The sequence below is a fragment of the Copadichromis virginalis genome, linkage group LG5, assembly GCF_057382275.1.
Source record: "Copadichromis virginalis isolate Kocher_CV1m ecotype Utaka linkage group LG5, C_Virginalis_male_GT1.1, whole genome shotgun sequence".
NCBI lineage: Eukaryota > Metazoa > Chordata > Actinopteri > Cichliformes > Cichlidae > Copadichromis > Copadichromis virginalis.
In genome coordinates this window covers 14154301-14177779 of record NC_140622.1, presented here as the reverse complement: position 1 = coordinate 14177779, position 23479 = coordinate 14154301, and the positions used below count along the sequence as shown (strand labels likewise).

General features: G+C 38.9%; 2 protein-coding genes across 3 annotated transcripts; one reads left to right on the top strand and one right to left on the bottom strand.

The window, feature by feature from the left end:
- The first annotated feature begins 211 nt into the window (after positions 1-211).
- Positions 212-23460, top strand: LOC146709112 (interferon-induced GTP-binding protein Mx-like). Its single transcript, XM_085456066.1, has 13 exons — positions 212-466; positions 17747-17884; positions 17990-18144; positions 18515-18653; positions 18970-18998; positions 20551-20738; positions 20831-20909; positions 21002-21124; positions 21261-21402; positions 21515-21673; positions 21778-21854; positions 21935-22162; positions 23032-23460. The coding sequence occupies exons 1-13, from the start codon at positions 280-282 to the stop codon at positions 23311-23313; spliced, it is 1926 nt and encodes a 641-aa protein (XP_085312192.1). The 5' UTR covers positions 212-279; the 3' UTR covers positions 23314-23460.
- On the bottom strand, positions 5527-13855 carry LOC146709113 (uncharacterized). 2 transcript variants are annotated; one of them, XM_085456062.1, is made up of 22 exons: positions 13720-13853; positions 12635-12803; positions 11006-12298; positions 10767-10906; positions 10427-10631; positions 10248-10349; positions 9972-10162; positions 9749-9890; positions 9014-9664; positions 8837-8914; positions 8465-8628; positions 8246-8365; positions 8123-8170; positions 7950-8033; positions 7776-7841; positions 7528-7619; positions 6643-6703; positions 6495-6545; positions 6360-6404; positions 6211-6275; positions 6026-6134; positions 5527-5906 (listed from the first exon to the last, which is right to left on the bottom strand). In XM_085456062.1, exons 2-22 carry the CDS (start codon positions 12801-12803, stop codon positions 5637-5639), a joined length of 4146 nt encoding a protein of 1381 aa, XP_085312188.1. In that variant the 5' UTR covers positions 13720-13853; the 3' UTR covers positions 5527-5636. The 2 variants fall into 2 exon arrangements, with proteins under 2 accessions (XP_085312188.1, XP_085312189.1); XM_085456063.1 differs by lacking the exons at positions 5527-5906; positions 6026-6134; positions 6211-6275; positions 6360-6404; positions 7528-7619 and having other exon boundaries at positions 6489-6545; positions 13720-13855.
- Positions 23461-23479: the final 19 nt, after the last annotated feature.

Here is a 23479-nt window from a genome sequence, read left to right as displayed (position 1 = left end):
ACCTGAAAAGGATAAGCGGAAGAGGATGGATGGATGGACTCTATAGTGCACACTGCACAGTCAATTAACCGCGAGTTAAAGAAAGTATCACTTTAAGAAGAAGCTGCCTCCTCTCTGTATGTTTGAATAAACAATGCGACAACAGATGCCAAGAAACGAAACTTATAGCAAACCCTTTTCCGGGTTAAACCAACAATTTTGATAGAGCAGGTTACAGTTCACACTGTCATTTTTACCTTTTCTACAAAATCATTTTTCAGGAGACAAACATTAGCTACCATGAACTCTTTGAACCAGCAGTATGAGGAAAAGGTCCGTCCCTGCATTGACCTCATTGATAAACTCCGCTCTCTTGGTGTAGAGAAGGACCTGGCGCTGCCTGCTATCGCCGTGATAGGGGACCAAAGCTCGGGGAAGAGCTCTGTGTTGGAGGCGCTGTCCGGGGTGGCACTGCCAAGAGGAGTTGGTAAGAAGACACTTATTTCCAGCTCAGCAAACTCACTGTTCATTAGACTCGTGACAGTCCAGTATATAAGTAATCCTTTCATACCTTACTTAAATAATATACCAAGGGCGTAGATTTGGCATGGACGGAAGGGACACGTCCCCACCAATATCCAGCGGTTATTGAATTGTCCCCACCAATAATTTGATCTCTTTGAGTAAAGAAAAACAAAACCGATAGAAAAAAAAACGATCTGTCAATGTCTCATTCACCCAGCGGTGCAGAAAGAGTTAAATTACGTTCTCTGCTGGAGTCCTGTGGAACATAGGACTGCCATAATGAATTAATTAAATACACCATTAAATAATTAATTAAATGTGTCAATAATGAATTAAAATTGGAATTAATTAATTAAATAAATAGGTATGACACATGTAATTAATTAATTATTGACACATTTAAATAATTATTTATGTATTTCACATTTTAATTAATTATTGACACATTTAATTAATTATTTAATGATATATTTAATTATTTATGTATTTCACATTTTAATTAATTATTGACACATTTCATTAATTATTTAATGATATATTTAATTATTTATGTATTTCACATTTTAATTAATTATTGACACATTTCATTAATTATTTAATGATATATTTATTTATTTCATTTTGGCGCCTGGCTCTCATCTTGAATTAATTTTATCTGTCAGCCTCACCCATCAAACCCAGGGGGCGGGGTTAACGCTGCCCATGCAGCTTCTCTAACATTTCATTGGTTGCCGTGCAAAGTAAGTCAAAACAGGTCGATCCTAGATAATCGATTGCTTGTGTAGACTTGGGGCAGCCAGGTATCCCAGAATGTATTTCAAATCACAGGCAGCAATGGTGGTGCTGTAGTTTTAAAATACCCCGTTTTTCTGTCACCAACTACACTTTTAACAGTGTTTTAGCCGCGAATGTCGCACCGTAATCTTCACATGTCTGGTCAGGTTGTCAACATAGAACATGTTTGCAAAAGTGCTCAGATGTTTTCAGAGATTTCACTAGCTCTGCTAACAGTCAGCATGCAGAGTGCACCCAGGGGGTTACGTTAACCGGTTTGTTTACATATTCCACTCTCCGTGTTCCACATGTTGCATTCACAGATTCTCATTTTCACCGAACGATCGTCTCTTTCCGCCTGGTCTTGTGTCTCTGTGCTTCTGTAACATAAAGAACGAGCTGACATTTTTCTCACGAAACCAGCGATCAGCTCAACAGACCCTCAGTTTACCTGCATGCATCCTCCTCCTCACCTGTCAGCTGTTTAACACCTGCTGCTAATTCAAGAAACACGCCTACGTTACCTGGTGATAGTCACAGTTTAACTGGGCAGCCGGTACTCGATATAAAGCAATGTCAGCGCATTTTTCTGCACAAGATAAGGAAATATAGTATTTTTCCCGAGCGCAGAGCTGCTGGAGCTTGTTTCCTTACAGAGCACTTTATAGGCGAACAGCTTCATCAGCGGCTGATGTCCAATCACCGGCACACAGCTTTGAAACCTCACCTGAGTTTTAGCTCTCAGTGGTTAAACGCTGGACTTCATTCACTCAGGTTCTGTCTGTCGGGTCACGTTTACTTCGCTGTTTTATTTACAACTGAGCAAATCGGTTTGGCTGAGGTTAAAGTTACGTTTCATAACTGCATAGTTTCACAGACCTTTAATGGTTCACTGGCACATGTGTTAGACTGAACTATTCGCTTTTCTTTATCTGGTGTGTTTTGGATTTAACAGTGAATTCTGAGATTAAACTGACTTTTAAAATGTTTTATACAAAGAGGAAAGAGAAGGCGCATTTCCACCGAGAGAAGCAGAGTTTGCAACAGCATGTTCATCATGAAGTCTGCAACCTGGACAGAAATATTATATCATCTATTTTTTAATAGTTATTCAACTGTATTCTAAGCACCAGCTATCTGTTAGAATTTTTAGAGTTTACTTAACTAAAAATAAATGAGGTTAACATATAATTTGTGTGATTTTCTCTCTCTCTCTCTTTTCTTTTTTCTTTTCTTTTTTTTTTTGTGCTTTTTCGGTCATGTTATGTTTAACTGTCAAAGTTTTGTTACAAACTATGAAACACATCGTGCAGACTTCTGGATGTTAGAAGAAAACTAATACTGCTCATGAATGAGACTAAAGGCAGGAAAGTGTCCTTTAAAACTAAACATGTTAGTAGGACCTCCCTATTTATATCATAGTTTATGATATAGCACGTGCATTTCAGTAATAGCCTACTGATTTCAGTGTAGTGGTGTCACACAACAGTCACACAGCTCACATGGTCATTATCTGTGATACTCCTTAACTATAATTTATCTAAGTTAACTTCAGTTAACCATTCAGACGGTTCTTTTGCAATGAAAAAGCTGTGTACGGGGGCCTGCGCTTTGTCGGTGGTAATAACAGCTTGCGAGGCGAGCGAGTCTATCCCAGGCTTTGCCGTGAGACTGGGCATCGAAGCACTTTTGCAAAGAGGCTGTATCTTGACAAACCGACCAGACACATGAAGATTAAACCACTACATTCTCGGCTAAAAAAATATTAAAACTGTATTTGGTGACACACAAACAGGGTTTTTCAAAGTTCAGTTCTGTTAGTTTCCACATGCCGGTTGTTGTGTGCTAAAAACAATGGCCACCAGGCCAAAGCAATGGTTTCAAGAGCACCTGGCTGCAGCCACTGTGGAGCTCCACAGTAACCGGAAACACGTGACCTCCACACTAACCGGAAACACGTGACCTCCACACTAACCGGAAACACGTGACCTCCACATTAACCGGAAACACGTGACCTCCACACTAGCCGTAAACACGTAACTTCGGTTAAATCTACTTTGACAGCGAAAACTAAATTGCGTTTTTGTCACTATTGATGCTGCTGAGAAATAAAAATGGTTTTAAGTGGGGGGTTTTAACACTCTGGGTTTGTTCAAAAAAATTCACCATCCCCTAAATTGTTCGTGGCCAAAAGTGACACTTGCTGTTTCGCTGATTTATTTATTTTTTTTACAGTACATCGCGTTGTGCGTTCTGATTGCTGTAGACCATTGTCAATCAATCTAGTCCAGTGTCTCCTGTACAGGAGCGGTCCCTAATAGGCCCACGGACCGGTCCAGGTCCGTGAGTCTTTTGGTACCGTTCCGCGAGAGTTGATCCTCCGGTGTGAAATGTATGGTTGTAGTTGTGTGTCTTATTTTGAAAGAACTATTTACGCGTTACCATAGCGACCAGAGAGCGCTAAGAAGCAGAGAGGAGGATGTCACTGTCATTGTTGCTGGCGCACAGCTCAAGTCACGTTTATCATTATATTTACAAAATACCACAGTTTCTTTTTTTAATTCTTTTGTTGTATTTCTCCGCGACACCTTAAAGGTCGTTCCCTGAAAATATTGTCTGACATTAAAGTGGTCTGTGGTGCAAAAAGGTTGGGGACTCCTGCTGTACAGTACAGAATGCGTTTAGCTTGTCGAATTTACATAAATCTTCGATCGCTAGCAGTGTAACTCTGAAGTGCTGTACTGTATGTTTGGAAGTTTTCTCCCAAACAAACACAACAATGCCGACGAAACGTTTTGCACCCTCAAATGCACCTTTTGTTTTCATTCCATAATACTGGACTTGTGTTTCTACGAAGGTTTGAACTCTAACAGTGTTTAAACAAAAGAGAAAAGTGTGAAAATGTTCATGCCTGTCTGAGAAAAGTGTATAAAGCATGTAGTGAGTGGTTTTACAGTCTTAACATCTGTAATAATTGTAAAAAATAAATTTGGCTATGGATTTCACCTACCGCGGGTTATTTTTAGAACGTAACACCAGCGATAAACGAGGGGCTGCTGTATTATTAATAGTAGAGTCTGGGACATCTAATTGATTAATATCAACATTGATTATTATTCACTATTATTTTTGTTCAAGGAGAACCAAAAATATAAAACTCTTTCAGCTTGTTTGTTGCCAAAAATGGCCACTTTTTGTGTATGTTCACAAAATGCTATAAAATGTAGATTTCTTAAAACATTTATCTACTTTTACCGACGTGACTCTTTAAAATAGCACCAGTCCTTTTCATCAAAATCAAAATTGTATCTAAATTTTTTACTCTTTATAGCCAGTTAGGTTATATATTACCATTAACTTTTCAGATAAAACGGTGATAAAGTCCTAATGTTTTCATGAAACTTCCTTTTTTTCCCCATCTGAGCATCGGGGAAAAGGCTGTCTTGCAATTGTTGAGGTCACTAGTGTGTGCCCCATTTCTTCCAGGATCACTCTCGTTATAGGTTTTAGTGGACTCCTAGTACTGCGAAGTGGTTTCATGGTACAAAGGGATTGCATTCCAAGATCTGTGATTCTGTAGAAATGAGCAGTGATGCCCTTCCTACCATCTTTCCAGAAAAATAAGTGATCTGGAAGCTGTTAGGCTGACTTACAGCAGCAGCACTTTCTGCACCTGCATAAACTCCAGGACACATTTACTAACGATGTTTGTTGCTGTATGTGCTGCAGCTTTGAATTTTTTAATAATATATATTTTGTTAATATTTTGGCTATGGTGTCTTGTTATGAAATGTAAAAGAGTAAAAGTGTTGTTAGCAGGTGCTTCAAAGCTAAGTTTGACTGGGAAACTCAAAGCTCAATAGTCTGTATCAACAGAAATTCACTGCAGCCTATGTAATATTTCATGCGTCATAATTTATTCTACTCTATCTTGCAAATAGATATTTGTGTGGCAATGTCATGCACAACACACACAACTATTAGATCCTTAAGATCAAACCCGTGTCATTCCACTGCAGTGCAGTAGTCAAAAAAAAGAATAAGTGAAGTGTCCACAAATGGCCAGGATAGAGCCCAGAGTGTTAATTTTTAAAATGTATGAAAATATTATTGTTTACAATTATTTACTGTTAATATCAACAATAAGCTTTTTATTTTGAAATTACAAGTTAAAAAAAAATGCTTTTACATTTAATGCTGTTACACTGTAATCCTTTATTATAAGTATGGACACAGAATCAAGTGAACAACATTTTGAAATAAGTTTAATAGGAATTTTGTACTACGCAAAAACAACAACAACAACAACATATTAAACAAACAAACAAACAAACACAGCCAGTGCCTTCATTTGTCCATCACATGTCAAACATAGCACTGACCCTTAGCCCCTGCTCATCAGCACATGCATTCAAAAAGAGCTCCATGTCCTCTGCAAACTGAAAAACAAAGAGGAACAAGTCCCTTGCTCCAGTGTCTTCTTCCTCTGACATGTCTCTTAAGACCCTCTGCTGGTCTCCTTGATTTAAGGACACATATTTGGGCATTGTTACGTGTCCACGGAAAAGTGCCTTATTTTGGACAACCCACTGCACAGCAGGATGCAGATCTGCAACAACTGCTGGCTCCTGTGTCAGGCAAATGGGGATAAAAACATAGTTATTTCTCTGCTGCAGAACAGTTTTTTAACAGTTATTCAAATGTCACTAAACATGTAATTACACTACTGTTTAAAGTGATTACTGACCTGACTGACTTCCTGTAACTTGCGCTTTTTCACTCTGAAAATGGGCACGTGTTGTCCTTCAAGCACAGCTTTGGCTTCCTCTCTCCAGTGTGCAAATAGCTTGCCAGAGCTTAACAGAAAATGTTGATATTGTTAAGGTGTGTAAACTTTGACACAACATAGAACAGAAGTCAAAGTATAAATACCTCCTGAGATCAAAGTTCTCCATCAACAGCAAGCACCACCATTTACGCAAGTAGGGCATGTCTGACTGTAAAATATTAATATGAAACATATTTAACAACTTTCAAAAGATTCAAGACTCCATTGCTGTGAAAGTAAATAGAATACTTACTATAGTATAGTCAAATGAAGCATCCAGTGCCACGTACAGAGCAGACTATTTGTAAGAAAAAATAAAAATGTCATTTTTCTTTAGAAGCTTAAATTAGCTTCTGTATGAATCTCAAGAAGAGAAGAGACAAATTACCATCAGCATGAAGATCCCACAGTCAACTCCATAGTCTTGGCTTGGAAAACCCTGTATTACATTGAAAATAAAGGCTCTTTAATAAAATCCCTTAAAAGAAGACTAGTGTAATTCATATTATTCACCATACACTTAAACTAGCACATACCTTCAAGTCACAGCTCTTTTTTTCTGACCACTGCCCGGGAATGATCTTCACTGCAAGATTCCTTTTTTTTTTAAAAAAAACAGTTACATTCACAAGTTAACAGATGATGATCATGATGGGTGTGAAATGTTTATTGCTAATAGCACCAACTGTAACTACAGGCCTTAGGAACACGACCTCAAAAAAACAGCATAACAAAATGAAAAAGTACAGTCACATGCTCACAGTTGGTCAAAATAAAGCATTTACAGCTTTAAGTTAATGTTGGCATATTTTATAAAATAATTTTTAATGGTGTTTTATGTTAAAATAGAACACTAGAAGACCCAATTTATGTCTGAAACTCATCTACAGACAGTATCACTGACTTGATCATAATTTGAAGATGAGAATAAAATGTTGAAGCATCATGCTGATATATCCATCCATCCATCCATCCATCCATTCGCTTCCGCTTATCCTTTTCAGGGTCACGGGGGGCGCTGGAGCCTATCCCAGCTGTCATAGGGCGACAGACTGGACAGGTCGCCAGTCTGTCGCAGGGCTAACACACAGGGACAGACAACCATTCACACTCACATTCACTCCCACATTCACACCTAGTGGCAATTTGGATTATCCAATTAACCTATCCCCACAAGCTGCATGTCTTTAGACGGTGGGAGGAAGCCGGAGTACCCGGAGGGAACTCACGCAAACATGGGGAGAACATGCAAACTCCACACAGAAACTTGCTGATATAGTTTATAGAAAAAGCATGTGAGTGTACTGTATGTGTGAACACTCAAGATCAGCAGAACATGATCTGGGATGCACTTAACCTGGAACACTGAACAGGTTCCTGAAAACTCCGGAACAAACCAAAAATGCTTATAAAAATGTGACCTCAAAAGTGAAACATATTGTTGGCCACCAAATCCTGCCTTGGTGTATAATGGGTCAAGAAAGAGGATTTCTCTTTTAGGTGGCTTCAGTACCTAAAAGACAGTTAGCCATGACTTCAAACCTGAAAACAATGTCATTGCAAGCGATCACAGTCAAAGACTTTTGAAACTGCGTCATAAAAGCTTGAATACATCTCAGACACATAGCAAAATTCTAACAGTTTGTACGTGTCAAAAAACAAGACTTACACACAACTGGAAATGACCAGGTGTCCAGAGAGGGAGAACTATGATGTCCATCCTCTGAGCATCAGTCTGAAACAGAATTGTATTTTTAAGTATCCTGTATATGAACTCGCACCAAAGTTATAAAAAAAATCATTTGGATTACTTGCTTGTTTCTTTAAAGGACGGTACACTTACAGGAAAGGACCGCAATGGATCACAGCCATAGGGTGCAAGCCAAGTCCGGGTGACATACAGATTTTCGATGTAAATGCTTATCCCCTAGAATGTAAAAAAAAAAACAAAAAAACATTTAAAACAACAGCTCTTTAAATTAAAGCTTGACAATCATCATATACAACATACAGTACCTTTGACTGAACAATTTTAGTGATAAGCTCAAAACAGCCATTTCCAATCTGAAACAGAAAAAAATCATGATAACAATGAATGTACACTTTATTTTTTCATATTCGTAGAAAAAAAATACTTACAGTCGATTCCATTTCTTTGTTTAAACCCAGTGTCCAAAAATCTGACCGCGTGAGGCATCCAGAAGACGTTTCAACAATCAGCTCATCTTTGGGTCTGCTGATGTCCAGAACATAGTTGAGCTAAAAAAAAAAAAACAGATAGGTGTCATAGACTGTGGATGACAAAATCAGATAAGCACTAAAAGTTGCACTTTGCGACATCTGAAAACTTTAACATACAAGCTGTTGTTGGCCAGGGTGCGGTACAAAACACCATGATGAACGGCTGGCCAAAATGTTCTCAGGCTTTGTCAGAGCTTCGCACGGTGGTCCACACAGGTCAGGAAAAGTTGCATCTGTTGACCTTCGATTGGCTTTCTTGTTGTCAACTCTTTTCTGAGGTTCTATAGGGATTTTAACAGGTTTCAGACAAAACACTACATAGAATGCATATTAAATGCAAGAAAAATAAGCACTATCTATAGAAGGAAATTCATTTTAAACAGCATGTAACAAATTCTTTTATGAGCCATCAACTACAACAAGATAATGAATGCAAGATTATTATTTCACGTACATATGTCAATCACTATTCAAAATAAGAAATTTTACCAGTGTCACCAGACGTTGAAGGTGCTGGGTTCAACACCGTTTCTGTGATTTCTCTGGGTTTATTGCACACCTGTGGGGCTAGGTACACAAAGAAAAGAATATACACACACAGATAGGAACAAATATAACATGTAAACAATGGTAGCGTTCTGGTCATGACACAATGCATGTACTTACCTACGACAGCTTGACCCAGTGCCGACAATGAGATATTGATCTTTCCAAGTCGACCATGTCTTAGCTGCCTCTCCAGAAGTTTCTTGTTGGTGACAGTGTTATAATGATGATTTATATTTCTCATCAGAAACACATGTGTGGATGGACTCATATTACTTAAAAAGTAATTGCTTTTCCTCATGTTTGCAAAGAACTGTTCAACAACTTGACTGTTCAGCCAGCCTTTCAGCTCCGGGACAAGTTGAATTCTGCGTAATATGTCCTTGGGATCTTTTGTATTTCCCTCATGAAATCTGTCATACAGGACATAATGGTCAGATGATCCAGTGACAGGATGAGGATTTTCATTTACACTATCCATCCTTTCATGTAGCCATGGAAGATTCACTTTCAGGCTTCCATCCTGTGCAGCCTTGACATTTTCCTCAGTGGGCTCAGCAAGTCGACCTTCATGTGGATGAAATGGCAGTTTATCAGGAACCCGCAAATTGGTGTGTGCTGCCAAACCCCTCGCAAAATCGTAAACACAGACGTTTGGCATGTGCTTCCAGGACAGGAGAAGGTCAGCAAAATCCCGGGGACTTTCAGCACGAAGATTAAATTTAACACTGTATACAATGCCATGTGGACATAGTATTACAGACCATCCTCCTGCAAGCAAAGATTTAAAAAGTTGTTTGTAATTGTAATTACATTTTTTAATGCTACTTCTAATAATCGCTAAGTGATGCTTACCAGAGGCACCCCATATGCTTTGAAAGACCTTATCATATGTCTGCCTGCTCTTCATCTTCTCCCTCAGTCTGGTGATGAGATCAAAGCGGGAGCCTTTGGAGTCGATGTTGCATGCTTTACACAATTTTCTTACCACTCCAACCTGACAGCAATTAGGGAAAACTGTAAATGGAACAACCCCAGAACTTTATGTCATATTCTGAAAACTTCAAAGCAATGTTACCTTTTGTTTGGCAAGTTCATCCAACAGACGGTCTTCTGTGACACTGCTAAGCTTTGCTTCATGTGAAGAGCTTGTTCCTACTTTTTTAAACTCTGTGTTAAGCACAATGTCACTTGTTCGAGTTTCACTCCCGATCCATGGTGCCCAGTGCGTGTAACTTGGTGGAACGGAAAATGGATTCTTCACACCGCCTACAGAAAATGGCATGTTTTTAATTACAATCTAAATTACTTTAAAACACTGAATGACTTTCAAAAAGTTTTTGCCATCACTCACTTGGAAAAAAACCACGGCTTATCATTTCCAGGTGAATAGAGTTCCAAAAACCTTCAATGTCATGTTCACCATTGAAGTCTTCCGGGGCTTTGAGGTCACTCACTATAATAAATTGACTCATGAAAACATGCACATAATGTACACAATGAAATATATACACAAATGTACATTAAACTTACCTGCTAACTTGAACACCCCTTTTCTGTGTAAGTCCATAACTACCACAGGGGGGTGAAACCCACAGTTTATGCAGGAGTACATGTATTCTGCGTCAGTCAAAGCCTCAAAATGGCAATAAGCATGAAAAATGGTATCCCGAGAAGGAAACTTCACTCTTCTTAAGCCCTCCAATGAGTCAATGACCCTTGAAGCAGATACATGGTTCTGTAATATGACAAAAGGGTGAAGAAGACTATGATTACACAGATATTTAAATTTGGTCACCAAAATATCATAATGACACAAACACATTTTGAAAGCAATCTTCAGATGAGTATATTTTATTTTTGTGATCCTCACCTGCAGATTTTCTCTCAAAAAAAGGCAAAGTTCAAGAGACAAAACAACATGGTTGTCAAAGTTGTGAAGCCCATCTGTCCACTCCTGGTACCTGTAGACCATGTGGCACCGAGGACACGATCTATGGTGTGTTGAAACATCTGTTAAAGACAAATCACATTAATGTCAAAACATTAGTATAGGAACAATTATAACTAATTATTTCACACTGATGTTTAATCTTATTCATTAAAACTTACTCTCAATCACTCCCATCATGCTGACAATCCTCGCTTTATTGGTAACTAGAACAGCCTCATCAAGTTTTGGGTGCTCTGGGCACACCTGGCACAACGTTTCACATGGAAAGAGCTGTTTCTGATGATCCATTTTCTGTGAGATGACATTTTCTGGAAGAGATCCAGGTATTTTTTTCTCTTTAAAAATATAGCGTATACTCCTTTCGACGGCAGCATTGTCCTCAAAGGAAGAACTCTCCTGAGTCATCTGTGATGGGGTGCCTGATGATAGTGGTACAGTTGATTTGAAGATGTCTCTCTGTGTCTGGAAGAGATGCCATTTAGCTATGTTTTTATGAGGACATGATATTCGAGGCTTTGCACAAGCACAATGCCAGGTGTTCCTCAGAGCATTGTAAGTCACAAATATTCTGCCAAGACGGCAGAAACTGTGTATTTCCGGCTCAAATACAGACAAACAGATCTGTGTTGAGGATCCACCAAAATCCACCCTCACACAAAGTGGAGCATGTGCCATCTGGGCAGCTTTCTGTCTCTTTATGCATGTAGCAGCTTTGGCCTCTCCAAAAAATTTAAGGTCCACCATTTCCATCACGATGTGCTCTTGAAGAAAAACCTCCTTTACAGTTTCTCGGCAGTAATCTAGTGAGCGAAGGTGCTCACATAAACTGAAGCCTAGTCCGCTCCGCTGGGCCAGCAACTGGTATTGCTGACATTCCTCCAGCTCACATCTGATATTGTGAGACACCCCCCATGTTTTCCTCTGAACGTGAACTGGCACAGAAAACCCATGGCCAGTTCTCTGCACAGCAAATAACCCTGTAGTTTCATCTACACAAACACACTGCAGATGACTGGCCAGGCAAACATCTATTGATTGGTTGGAGTGCTTCCTCATCATGTGAGCCTTGTAGTTTTTGGTACGAAGAGTAAGGCCACAGTGAGGGCATGTCAAATTCATGGACTTTCCATCAGCTGCAGTTTTATTGAACGCAGAGGGTAGAGCATATGAATGTTCTAACAAAGAGTCAGAAAATGGTTCCGATCCCAAAGACAAAACCTTGGGGGGGAGACGGGGCTCCTCGAAGAGTACTGCCGGAGGAATACGGGGCTCCTCGGAGAGTTCAGCGGGGAGCAGTCCTGATAGTGGTGGCTGACTTGGTATTGAAGAATGCTGACAAGACAATAAATGCCTTGCCATATCCCCACGCCGTATGATTGTAAGATTACAGACAGGGCAGTGAAAGTGTCCTGTTGTCCTACAAGGCAGCCTGCACCGGCATATCATTTTATCTGTAAGAGAAAAAAACAAACAAACAAACAGATGTAATTTAAATGTAGTTGTATAGAATGCAATCAATTTGTCTAACAATCAGATTGTACATGTTAACAAAAACATCCAAGCCAACCTCAATAATGAAAGTTAAATGGTATGGATCACAAATGTTATGTCAAGAAAAGTGGTGAAAAGTAAATAAAAATATATTTTATAAAAACACTATTTTTGTTGCAGATGAATGCACTGAACTGTACAATATCAACAGCAACTTTTAAGTCAACAAAGATACTGCAGAAGTGCTTAAAAAAGTGCATATTTATAACTATAAAGTATATTTAATACAAACATACCTTTGAAAGGCAAAGCATTTTTTATATGCACACTGAGATGCTCCTCAATCTTTGCCCTGACAGCAGGGCTGAAAGTGGGGCACAGAGGGCAGTGAAAAAGTCCTCTGCAACACGTGTTGCATTCCTGCAATTCCGGCTTCAAGCCCGAATTCCAGATTGATAAGTGCATCTAAAACAGAGAGAGAAACAGATAAACACCATATACACATTTAAGTTAAGGTTTTAGCAGAAATAACAATTTACAGTTGGCATGTAATAGATTTGGGAAGAAAATCCTTGAAAAAAACCCCACAAATATATTACAAGACACTTTAACTTGTGAGACATGTTTCTATTGACATGTAACAGTCAATTGAACAGGGGCTAACTAAAATCTGGCCAATAAAAAAGCTGTACAGAAAAGAATGACAAATAGAAGTATTGATAAATATATAAATCTGTTTGTAACGAAATTTACAGTGTTGACGCTAACCAAAGGTGTCACAAGTACACACGTTCCTTACTACAGTTTAGATACCTCTGTTTAAAAAGCACTGACTCAACTTTTTAGTTAAGTCGAAGTAAGAAGTACAGGGTCTAAAATATAATTTATGTACAAAATTTTGAAGTAATCTTGCGTCCAAAGCACGCGTGCAGGGGGCTGATTTACAAATGTACGCATTACAAAGTACAGATACGCGTGCTAAAATGTGAGAAGTAGAAGTATAAAGAAGTATACAGTAGGCACAAAAAAGTACAGCAGTAAAGTAAAGATACCAGAAAATTCTACTTAAGTACAGTATTGAAGTATTCATTATTTCGCATCTCTGACGCCAACAATAAATCATACTCTAATGCAAAATGTGGTTTTTGCTTCTTCTCGCCCACAGAAGAAGTTAATCCAGCTCTCTTACTGAAACCAGGCCCAGGAAAAAGCATATCTGTGCGTTTCTCTGCCATGGAGCACGATGAAAAAACATTAAAATAAGGAGGAATGTTGTTGTAACGCAAAAAAAGTGGCAACATGATCATTGTAAGAAAACTAGACGATTCCTAGAATTATGAAATCACTAACGGCAAACTTATTTAAGAAAGACTTAACCAACCTTTGCGATCAACTTGCAAAACTTCCACGGTTTCCATGCGTGTTTACGGCTACTGTGGAGGTCACGTGTTTCCGGCTACTGTGTAGGTCACGTGTTTCCGGTTAGTGTGGAGGTCACGTGTATCCGGTTACTGTGGAGCTCCACAGTGGCTGCAGCCAGACCCTTCTCAATGGTTTTGACTCGATCAGCGTTAACCCCGCCCCCTGGGTTTGATGGGTGAGGCTGACAGATAAAATTAATTCAAGATGAGAGCCAGGCGCCAGGACTGCCAAAGTGAAATAAATAAATATATCATTAAATAATTAATGAAATGTGTCAATAATTAATTAAAATGTGAAATACATAAATAATTAATTAAATGTGTCAATAATTAATTAATTACATGTGTCATTACTATTTATTTAATTAATTAATTCCAATTTTAATTAATTATTGCCACATTTAATTAATTATTTAATGGTGTATTTAATTAATTCATTATGCAAGGAGGAGAGGAGGATGGCAGCAAAAATAACCTGGATATAAGAAAGTATTTTTCAAAGAAACCTGTAAGTCACTTAAAGTCAAGTTCACTCATAAAATCTGTCCATCATAATAACGTTACAGGCTATGCAAGGCAATACATGCCAACCCTCCCGTTTTTTCTCGGACAATCCCGAATTTCAGTGCCCCTCTTATTACTCTTTCTGGGTTGCAAAATAAACTTTTAAAAAAATTTCAGGCGAGAATGTAGCTGTGCAAACTTCAAATATCTGAACCGGGGAGAACAGTAAACTCCCAGCACATCGTTTTAGGCTTTGGCCCACATCAGTCTAAAATTGTATGTAACCATGAATAACGTGTTGCCATGTCCACCAGGAGAGACTGGACCGTATAGATGTAAAACAAATATGCCGGCAGTTTATCTCAGTTAACGAGAGGAGCAGGCCTGTGTTTGGCTCCTTCACATACTGGACATTAAGTTATTGTGTGGGACACCAGTAGTCCATGTCTGTTGCTGTAACAGTAGTTCATGTTTAGAGTAAAACATCCCAGCTCACTGATTTGATCGGGGCAATAGTGCCTAAAATGTTGCATAATTTTGCTGAGAGATCTGTTACTTTGTGGTAATCTTAGATGAGTAGTTTTATGGACAAAACCCACCAGGTCATTCAGTGTTCCCTTAGTACTAATGTATAAGAGATGTTGGTGTACTATAACTGAAGTAATGTTGTTAAGTCCTTAAAGTCATATTATTTTATTGTCATGACTGTATTTTAAGCTATTTTTATTTTTGTATGATATCTGATTTATATGAAATATGGCTGAAGTAAACTAAAGCCTAAAATACTTAGTCAGTCATTTGTTTAATAGTAACTTAACATTATATAATTCACATATAAAACTATAAATTGTAATTTTAAATGGTTTAAAAGCATGTAGAATAGCATATGTAGGCAAGTATATTTCTCCCTTTTTTATTATCAAGAAGCAAAGACGAAAAGGAAAAAAAAGAAACAGGGCAGGGTTCGGTGGCTGAATCATCCGTCCCCACCAATGCCAAAACCAAATCTACGCCCTTGTAATATACACTACTGGTCAAAGGTTTTAGAACACCCTAATTTTTCCAGTTATTTTTTGCAATACAAGTCGTTCAAGTCCGATGAATAGCTTGAAATGGCACAAAGGTTAGAAAGGCCAGAGGTTAAAAAAGTTAATGTTTCCCAAAAATGAAAAAGAAAAAAAGTACATTTCAGAATTATATGTTACTCTGCCGAAATGGTGGGCCAACTCATCTCCCGTGCAACATATTTATTGGCCTTACCAAAAGAAAGTGTCTTTGAGTATAAAATAAAATGGGGGGCGGCTATTTTCATGTCTTTATCTTTATCATTGTGCCACATATACAAAAAGGCCTTTTTCAGGGAACACAAAATGGGTTAACAATTTAAAGATGTTCTGCAGCAATGGAAGTCGATCAAGCCTTGAAAGCTGGTGCTACTAATTCCTACAGGTGTTCCATCTTTTCTGGATTACTTACAATCCCCTCTGTCTGCATAAGGGCAGTGTTGGAACACACTGTGGTACCATACTGTTATAGCCCGTCTCGGGGTGGCCAGACCATAAGGGTGATCCATCCCCGTCTGACCCCAAGCAGCACATCACACAATTAGTACAGTTTGATGGTGATTTATTTACAATGAGTGGATTTAAAACAAAGGAAAGGAGCGGACTATAACTTTGGGGTGGACCTAACGAAAAAACAACAAACAAAAGGAGCCTATCTCAAGGATATATCAAACTTGCCTACTCAAAAGAATTAAACCAAACGACAGGAACTTACCTCCCCAACTAACAAAAACATGAGAAAACTGTAATCAAAGAAAAGGGCAGTCCACCCCTACATGCCCCTGTGTAAAACAAACATCACTAGACAGGTAACATAAAGTCTGCCAGTTAGGATGGGCCGAGGATGAAAGGCTCGCCGTCCATGGCGGTGTCATCAAATACGTTGTCTCCCGGTAGTTAGCCAATCCGCAGGAACTGTCCCCTGGATCCACCAATGACGAGAAGGCACCTACACACTTAAATTTGCATATGAGAAACAACATTACGACAGCAGTCGTTAACACATACCCTCGTGAGCATCAGTTGAACAGTATTGTACTGCAGAGAGTTTATTGTTACAAAAAAAGGTAATTAATAATGGAAGAGAGACAGGCCATCAGTTAAAAATGCACAGAGAAATTGCAAAGAAAGTCAAGGCGTCAGTGACTAGAGTTACCTTCACCATCAAAAGGCACTCAGAAACTGAAAGGATGAGGTCTGGCTCACCCAGCGCACAACTGAATCAGAGGATTTTGGTTTAGCTGTTATATCTGCCAAAGGTGGCGAGTCAAAAGTTTAGAATACGTTTTAGTCTATAAATTGATTCCATTATTTCTTTTTTTTTTTAACTGAAGTTGCTTATTTGTAAGATGCTTTCATTTCAGGGTGCAATGAGACATTAAACTGCATCATTTTCAATAAAAACTGGAAAAATTGGGGTGTTCTAAAACTTTTGACCGGTAGTGTATATACATTTGAAATCCCTTACCTTTGTTTAATTGGCGTTATTTCTCTGTTCAAATTCAACTTGTAACAACTTGTTCAAATCAAATCCTTACAGTACTACCTGACCACTGGTCTTATCCTGGCATGGGCTCTGACGTGGTTCTATAGAAGTGCGTTTGAATATATTTGGATAAGCCGAGACAAATGTCGGGCTGGCTGGATAAATTTCAGTTTCTGTTTCTGTTTTCTTAGTTTCTGTTTTCATTCTTGTTGCTTTGAGTCTTGGTCTATTTGAGTTTCTGTTTCTGGGACCTTCACTGTTTCCCTCTCTGTCTTGTTTCATTTTGGTTCCTTTGCCCTCCCTTGTTTCCTTTTCTTTCTCATCTTGTTTATTGAATAATTTCCTCTGTTTATTTTCCAGTTACAGTGTATCTGCAAAGTATTCACAGCACTTCACTTGTTCCACATTTTTGTCATGTTCACTCTTATTCACCTTAGTCTGCACACAACACCCCATAATAACAAAGAAAGAAAAGTTTGCTTGAGATTCAATTTCTACAGACCTCCAAACATGGCCTTCAGATTAGCTCAAGAACAGAAAGTGAAAGTTTCATGGAATGGGTTTAGCTGGCTGAGCAGCTACATGCAAACCTCACATCATCAAGCATAATGTAAAGAGTCAGATGCATGGGTATAAACCACTGGACTCTGGAGTAGTGGAGACGTGTTCTCTTCAGGAAGAATGGTCAAAAATCCCCGTAAATCCAATCTTAAACCTTGTGGAAAGCCTTCCCAGAAGAGTTGAAGCAGCAAAGGGTGGGCCAACATCATGTTTAACCCTATGGATTAAGAATTAGATATTCCTGCAGACACACAAGAAAATGTGTTTGGCAATATAGTATAATGACTGCTTTTTTATGATCTTATCAAATACTCTGGGTATTCACTCAAATCTTTTCCTCTCTGTCTCACCATTCACTCATAAAAAACACAGGTATTGTGACAAGATGTCCACTAGAACTGAAGATGACAAGAAAGAAGAAAGGAGAGGCGTGGTATGGAAAGATAAGCTACCGTGACTATAATGAAGAGCTAAAAAAGCCTTCACTTGTGGAGAAAAAGATTCGGGAAGGTACAGCGTGAAGTATTCTTAAATGTCACTGTTATTGATGGAGGCAGAAGATAGGCCAGCTAAACTTATTGTTCAGGTGTGACTCAAACCAAATCCTCTTTTCAGCACAAGATAAACTGGTGGGGAATGGGACTGGGATCAGCAATGACCTCATCAGTCTGGAGATTGCTTCCCCTGATGTCCCAGATCTGACACTCATCGACCTGCCTGGCATCACCAGAGTGGCTGTCAGTGGACAATCAGAGGACATTGGTGAACAGGTAGCATTTGGTGGTAGAATGCATCAAGTCAGATTAAAATACAGCTCAATTCATCCCTGTCACATGTTTGCTGTTTTACTTTTGATTTTTAGAAAAGCAAGAAAGACCCCATCATAAATATATGCATGATTGCTATCAGTACAGCCCACAGAACACTATCCAAACCACAGCTCAATAATATAATCATATGATATATTTCTCTTGTGAAAAAATGAAAAGTATGGCTGTGATCTTTTATGGGTATTACATTCATTCACAACTTGATTTGAACAATCCTAATTTGGGCACGATTAGTTTGTATAACTTTTTGCAACTATATTTTTCCATTTCGTAGCTTAATATTTGTTACGTTACAAGCTAATACTTTCAGATAAAACGACTGATCCAGAATAACATCAGAAAACAAGAAACCATCAGCTTGGTGGTTGTTCCATGCAACGTGGATATTGCAACCACAGAGGCTTTGAGGATGGCACAGCAGGTGGATCCTGAAGGAGAGAGGACTTTGGGTAACTAGAACTGATTTTAAAAAGTGGCACCTGGCTTATAAGCAAATGTCTCTCTTAGGTCATTGATTCTCTATCCACTGAATAAATATAGTTGCTATGTATGCTTACTGCATACATTTATCATGTTGGTTCTGTTTTCACTGGTGAGGAAACTGTTGAATCTCATTTAATCTTTTTATTAGTTTGTCACAATGTGAGCAATATTTAATGGCTGGCACCAAGCTCTGACTGGAGCTCATTAATGATTATTATCATCATCATTATCCAGCTGCTTTTCTCATAAGGTGGGGAATCCAACACTATATCTCTCTGTCAGGTATCTTGACTAAACCTGACCTGGGCCCTGTGCTTCGTACGTCGCTTACTACATCCAAGATCAAATGAAACATCCAAGACCAAATCATCGCGCTAACTCTGAGCTCGCTATTCCGGTTCCCCGAACACACCTGTTGTTGACGATTAGTATAGCTGGATGAAGTAATGTGAGATCACTGGGTGGCCCAACAGGGGCTACGCATCGATAGTAGAAACATTGATCGGCAACCCTTTGATTGGTCGGCGAAAATGTCGAAGGAGCGCGCTCGGTATTTTTCGGCAGCAGAGCAAGAACTCTTGAGTGAGGGATTTCAGGAGTTTCAGAGTTTAATTAAAACGCAAGGGAACACTGCAAAGGCTGCAAAAGCAAGGAGAGAGGGCTGGCAGAAAGTTGCTGACAAATCAAACTCGTAAGTAATTCAATAATAACAATAATAATGGAGTGGATTTATATAGCGCTTTTCAAGGCACCCAAAGCGCTTTACAATGCCGCTATTCATTCACTCTCACATTCACACACTGGTGGAGGCAGCTACGGTTGTAGCCACAGCTGCCCTGGGGCAGACTGACAGAAGCCAGGCTGCCATATTGCGCCATCGGCCCCTCTGGCCAACACCAGTAGGCGGTAGGGTAGATTTATCATATCACACCATATTATCCAATATTATATTACATTATATTATATTATAATATGTTATATTATATCCCCTTTCACATTAGAGCCACAACAGGACCCACTAGAACATGGGAACAAGTAAAAGTGAAATATAAGAATATTCTACAGAATGGTAATATTTATCACTTATATTGCTTGTCGTCTCTTGGAAAGAGACCCTGGAATACTCTGTTTGTTTGTTCATAACAGCAACCAAGAAAAGGGCAGAGCAAAAAAAAAAGACAGGTGGTGGTCCTGCACCCCCTCGTCAACAAGTTGGTTAAGTGAATAATACCCTCACGGGAAAATCGATATCTCTCTATGAGCACACTGTCGCGCTGAGCTAAAGGATCCTGTCTGTCCCGCAATATACGCTGAATTCTGAGGACTCTCCTTATCAATCTTGCACCTTCCGCAATGGGTTGCTCGCGTAAACGGACAGGATATGACTGCGACAGACTTCCCAAATCCACCTTCGCTTTTATAGCCGTGGTCTCTCATCTTGATTACACGAAGTAATTTACAATTACTACTCTGAAATATGAATTACATCTGTAATAATCACATACATGTAATAGAATGTTAATAGTACATTTCCCTTTTTTAGGGAATGACCTGTATGTATCTGTGTGAAATCAATAAAAGGATCAAGTGCTGCATTATCTTTAGTTACATTGATGTTATTTATTTATGGTGAAACAGTGGTGGAATATCGCTGTTGCTTTCGTATGAATGACGCGGACATACCTGCGTGGCCGCGATCTAATCCTGTTTACATAAAGTAAACCTGCTCCCCAGCAGGTTTACGCTTACGGCTCTGTTGCTATGACAGCAAGTCCCGGATGGGCTTCGGGGAACCGAACGATCCAGGATCACGCGAAATCGTCAACAATCTAATCCGGCTAACCTACTTAGCGCGGTACGAAGAACAGGCTCCTGGTGGACAAAGGCACAGAAGAGAACGTGGTTAAAATTGTCCATAATGAAGTCATCCCGCTGAAGAAGGGCTACATGGTGGTCAAATGCAGGGGTCAGAAGGAGATCACAGAGAAGGTTTCACTTTCTGAAGCACTAAAAAATGAGGAAGCCTTCTTCGAAGAGCATGCCCATTTCCAGTAAGTTTGCTCTTTTTGGAAATTATGCAAACAAGTGTTTGTGGTGTGTTAGGCTGTGTTGCTTATACTCTAACCTTTTGTTTGTGCTGTAGGACTCTCTTTGATGAGGGTCAGGCCACTGTTCCTAAACTGGCAGAAAAACTCACTCTTGAACTGGTGCATCATATTCAGGTAAGTACTTATTACTGTTTTACCTTTGTAGGTCACTGGGGAGAGCTTTAACCCACTCCAGCTTTGATGTGATTTGTCCATGTGATTTGTAGAAATCTCTGCCACGGCTTGATGAGCAGATACAAAAGAAACTTAAACAAACTCGGGCAAACCTGGACAAATTAAGCAATGGACCCCCATCTGATGCAATTGAAAGACTTGGTTTCCTCATTGATGTAAGTTCACCAGTTTTTTTAGGAGACAAAAAATTGCCAGCTGCAGGTTTTGCACCTCCTAAACAAAAGTGTAAGAAAAATGAATATGAGCTTCTGGAAACAACATTTCCTGTTCTTTGAAACCGTTCCTTCTTAGAGAGTGTCAGCATTCACACAGGATGCTATCAGTCTCACCAAAGGTGAAGAATTAAAATGTGGATACAAGTCCAGCATCTTTTCCTTACTGAGAGGTCAGTTTGCAGTATGGAGGAAAGCCATAGAGACCTCTGGAACAAATTGTAAGTTAATTTAAAACTTGTTAATTAGTTACCTCTAATATACCTACTGTTAAAAGATGAAATTATTAATTATTAATACTATTTTCCCACCACAACTACAACCATATTATAGTCAACTGGAATATTCAGAGAGAGGTTTCTCAATATGAACGAAAGTACCGTGGAAGAGAGCTCCCAGGGTTTATCAACTACAAGACGTTTGAGGCCATGATCCAGGAGCAGATCAAACAGCTGGAGGAGCCTGCTGTCCAGAAACTCAAAGATGTGTCAGGCATGTTTTTTATGATACCGCAATCATTGAAAGTGATCACAGAACATGTTACTTTGCAGGTATTCTTTCATTTTCTAATTTTTTATATAATTTTCTCTTTTTAGAGCTTGTGAAGAAGGAGCTCTTTGAGTTGGCACAGAGCAGCCTGGTTGGCTTTCCTAACCTCATCAGAACAGCAATGGTAACATCTCCTTTGCTGCTTGTTGTATATTTATTAATAAACACTGATAAATATGTACTGACATCTTCTGTGTGATTTAGCTGAAGATTGAAGACATCAGAACTAAACGGGAAGCTGAAGCAGAGGCCATACTGAGGATGCAGTTTCAGATGGAGCTGATCGTTTACACTCAGGACACAACATACAGCCAGATGTTAGCAAAGAGGAAGAGGGAAGACAAAGAGGAGGCTGTAAATTCCCTGGTGAACAATAATAGCAGTGGGGCCACCCTGAAAGAGATGCTGAAACACCTTAAATCCTATTACCAAGTAAATGTTACTGAAACTCTGTTTTTTATGTTTGCATTTAAAAACATGATATAGTACATAAACTCTTGCCATGTCAAAAGATACATCCCACTGAAGTTTTCAATATAAGAGAAAAAGTAGACTCTTTGAAACAGTGACTACAGATAAGCAACAACAAAAAGAAAAGAAGAAAACTAAAACTAAAGCTGAAATTTAGAATGTATACAGTTAAATGAAATGAACACCTGTTGTATTTATGACACAGTCACATAAAGCAACAAACAGGAAATTTGGGTTAGAGCCTGAATTTGCTCACTGCCCCAACAAACTCAGCTTGATGGGACAAAAATGGGCCACAAAGTAGAAACAAATCCAGTTTATCTGCCCATAGACATCAGTACAGAAGCAAATCTTTTACTTAGAGATGTTTGGCCTCAGTAACAGTAACAATGTTAGTTTGTTTTTGCCTAATAATTTATTAATACAGAATAAATGTTTTAATGTCTTCTCAAAGCCAGGTCCAAATTCAGGTCTGACAGTATTAGAGACACCAACTATATTTTTGTGATGGCGGCACATGAAGGATTTAGCTTTTTAGCGCATCCCTATTATCTGCTGGGAGGGTGGTTTTAGTCTTTGTTTTATTTTGTTTTAAGAATATTACTCAACTTTATTAAGTCTTAGTCTGGTATGACTTTTTTTCTGTTTTTCTTTAGATGTGAACACAATGTAACCAACTAAGTTGGTTACAAAATATCGAGATGTTCTATGATTTTGTTCACAGCTAATAATTTAATACAAAATAACAACCATGTTCAAATTCTGACATATTACAGACAGTAACAAACAAAAGCTTTTTACGTCCTTATTTCTGTCTTCTCCGCTCACAGATTGCTGGTCAGCGTCTTGCTGACCAGATCCCCCTGGTGATCCGCTATCAGATGCTGCAGCAGTTTGCCAACCAGCTGCAGAGGGAGATGCTGCAGATGCTTCAGGATAAGGAGAGAAAAGAGTCCCTGCTTCAAGAGGACATTGGCACAAAAATTCAAAGGGAACAACTTCAGAACGGCCTTAAACGCCTCTCAAACGGCCGCCTTTTGTTGACTGAGTTTAGTATGAACACATTCAACTTCAGCTCAGCACAAGGGCAAAGCTTAAAACCAGATTTCTAACCTGACAAACAAAATGATGGACGTCACTTCATAGAATCATAGAAATATTTCCCCAGCATTCGCTTTGCAATACATTTTGAGTGCCTTTATTATAGATTGTAATTGTTTTAGTGTGTGTGTAGATATATATAATATATATATCTATATATATTATATATATATATTA

Coding starts and splice junctions, on each gene's coding strand:
- LOC146709112 (XM_085456066.1), top strand. CDS start 280: ATGAACTCTTTGAACCAGCAGTATGAGGAAAAGGTCCGTCCCTGCATT. Junction 18,654..18,969: donor TGAAGGAGAGAGGACTTTGG/GTAACTAGAACT, acceptor TCTCTCTGTCAG/GTATCTTGACTAAACCTGAC. Junction 21,855..21,934: donor ACCTCATCAGAACAGCAATG/GTAACATCTCCT, acceptor TGTGTGATTTAG/CTGAAGATTGAAGACATCAG.
- LOC146709113 (XM_085456062.1), bottom strand. CDS start 12,803: ATGCACTTATCAATCTGGAATTCGGGCTTGAAGCCGGAATTGCAGGAA. Junction 9,665..9,748: donor AAGCATATGGGGTGCCTCTG/GTAAGCATCACT, acceptor CTTTGCTTGCAG/GAGGATGGTCTGTAATACTA. Junction 6,276..6,359: donor CTTCATTTGACTATACTATA/GTAAGTATTCTA, acceptor AATATTTTACAG/TCAGACATGCCCTACTTGCG.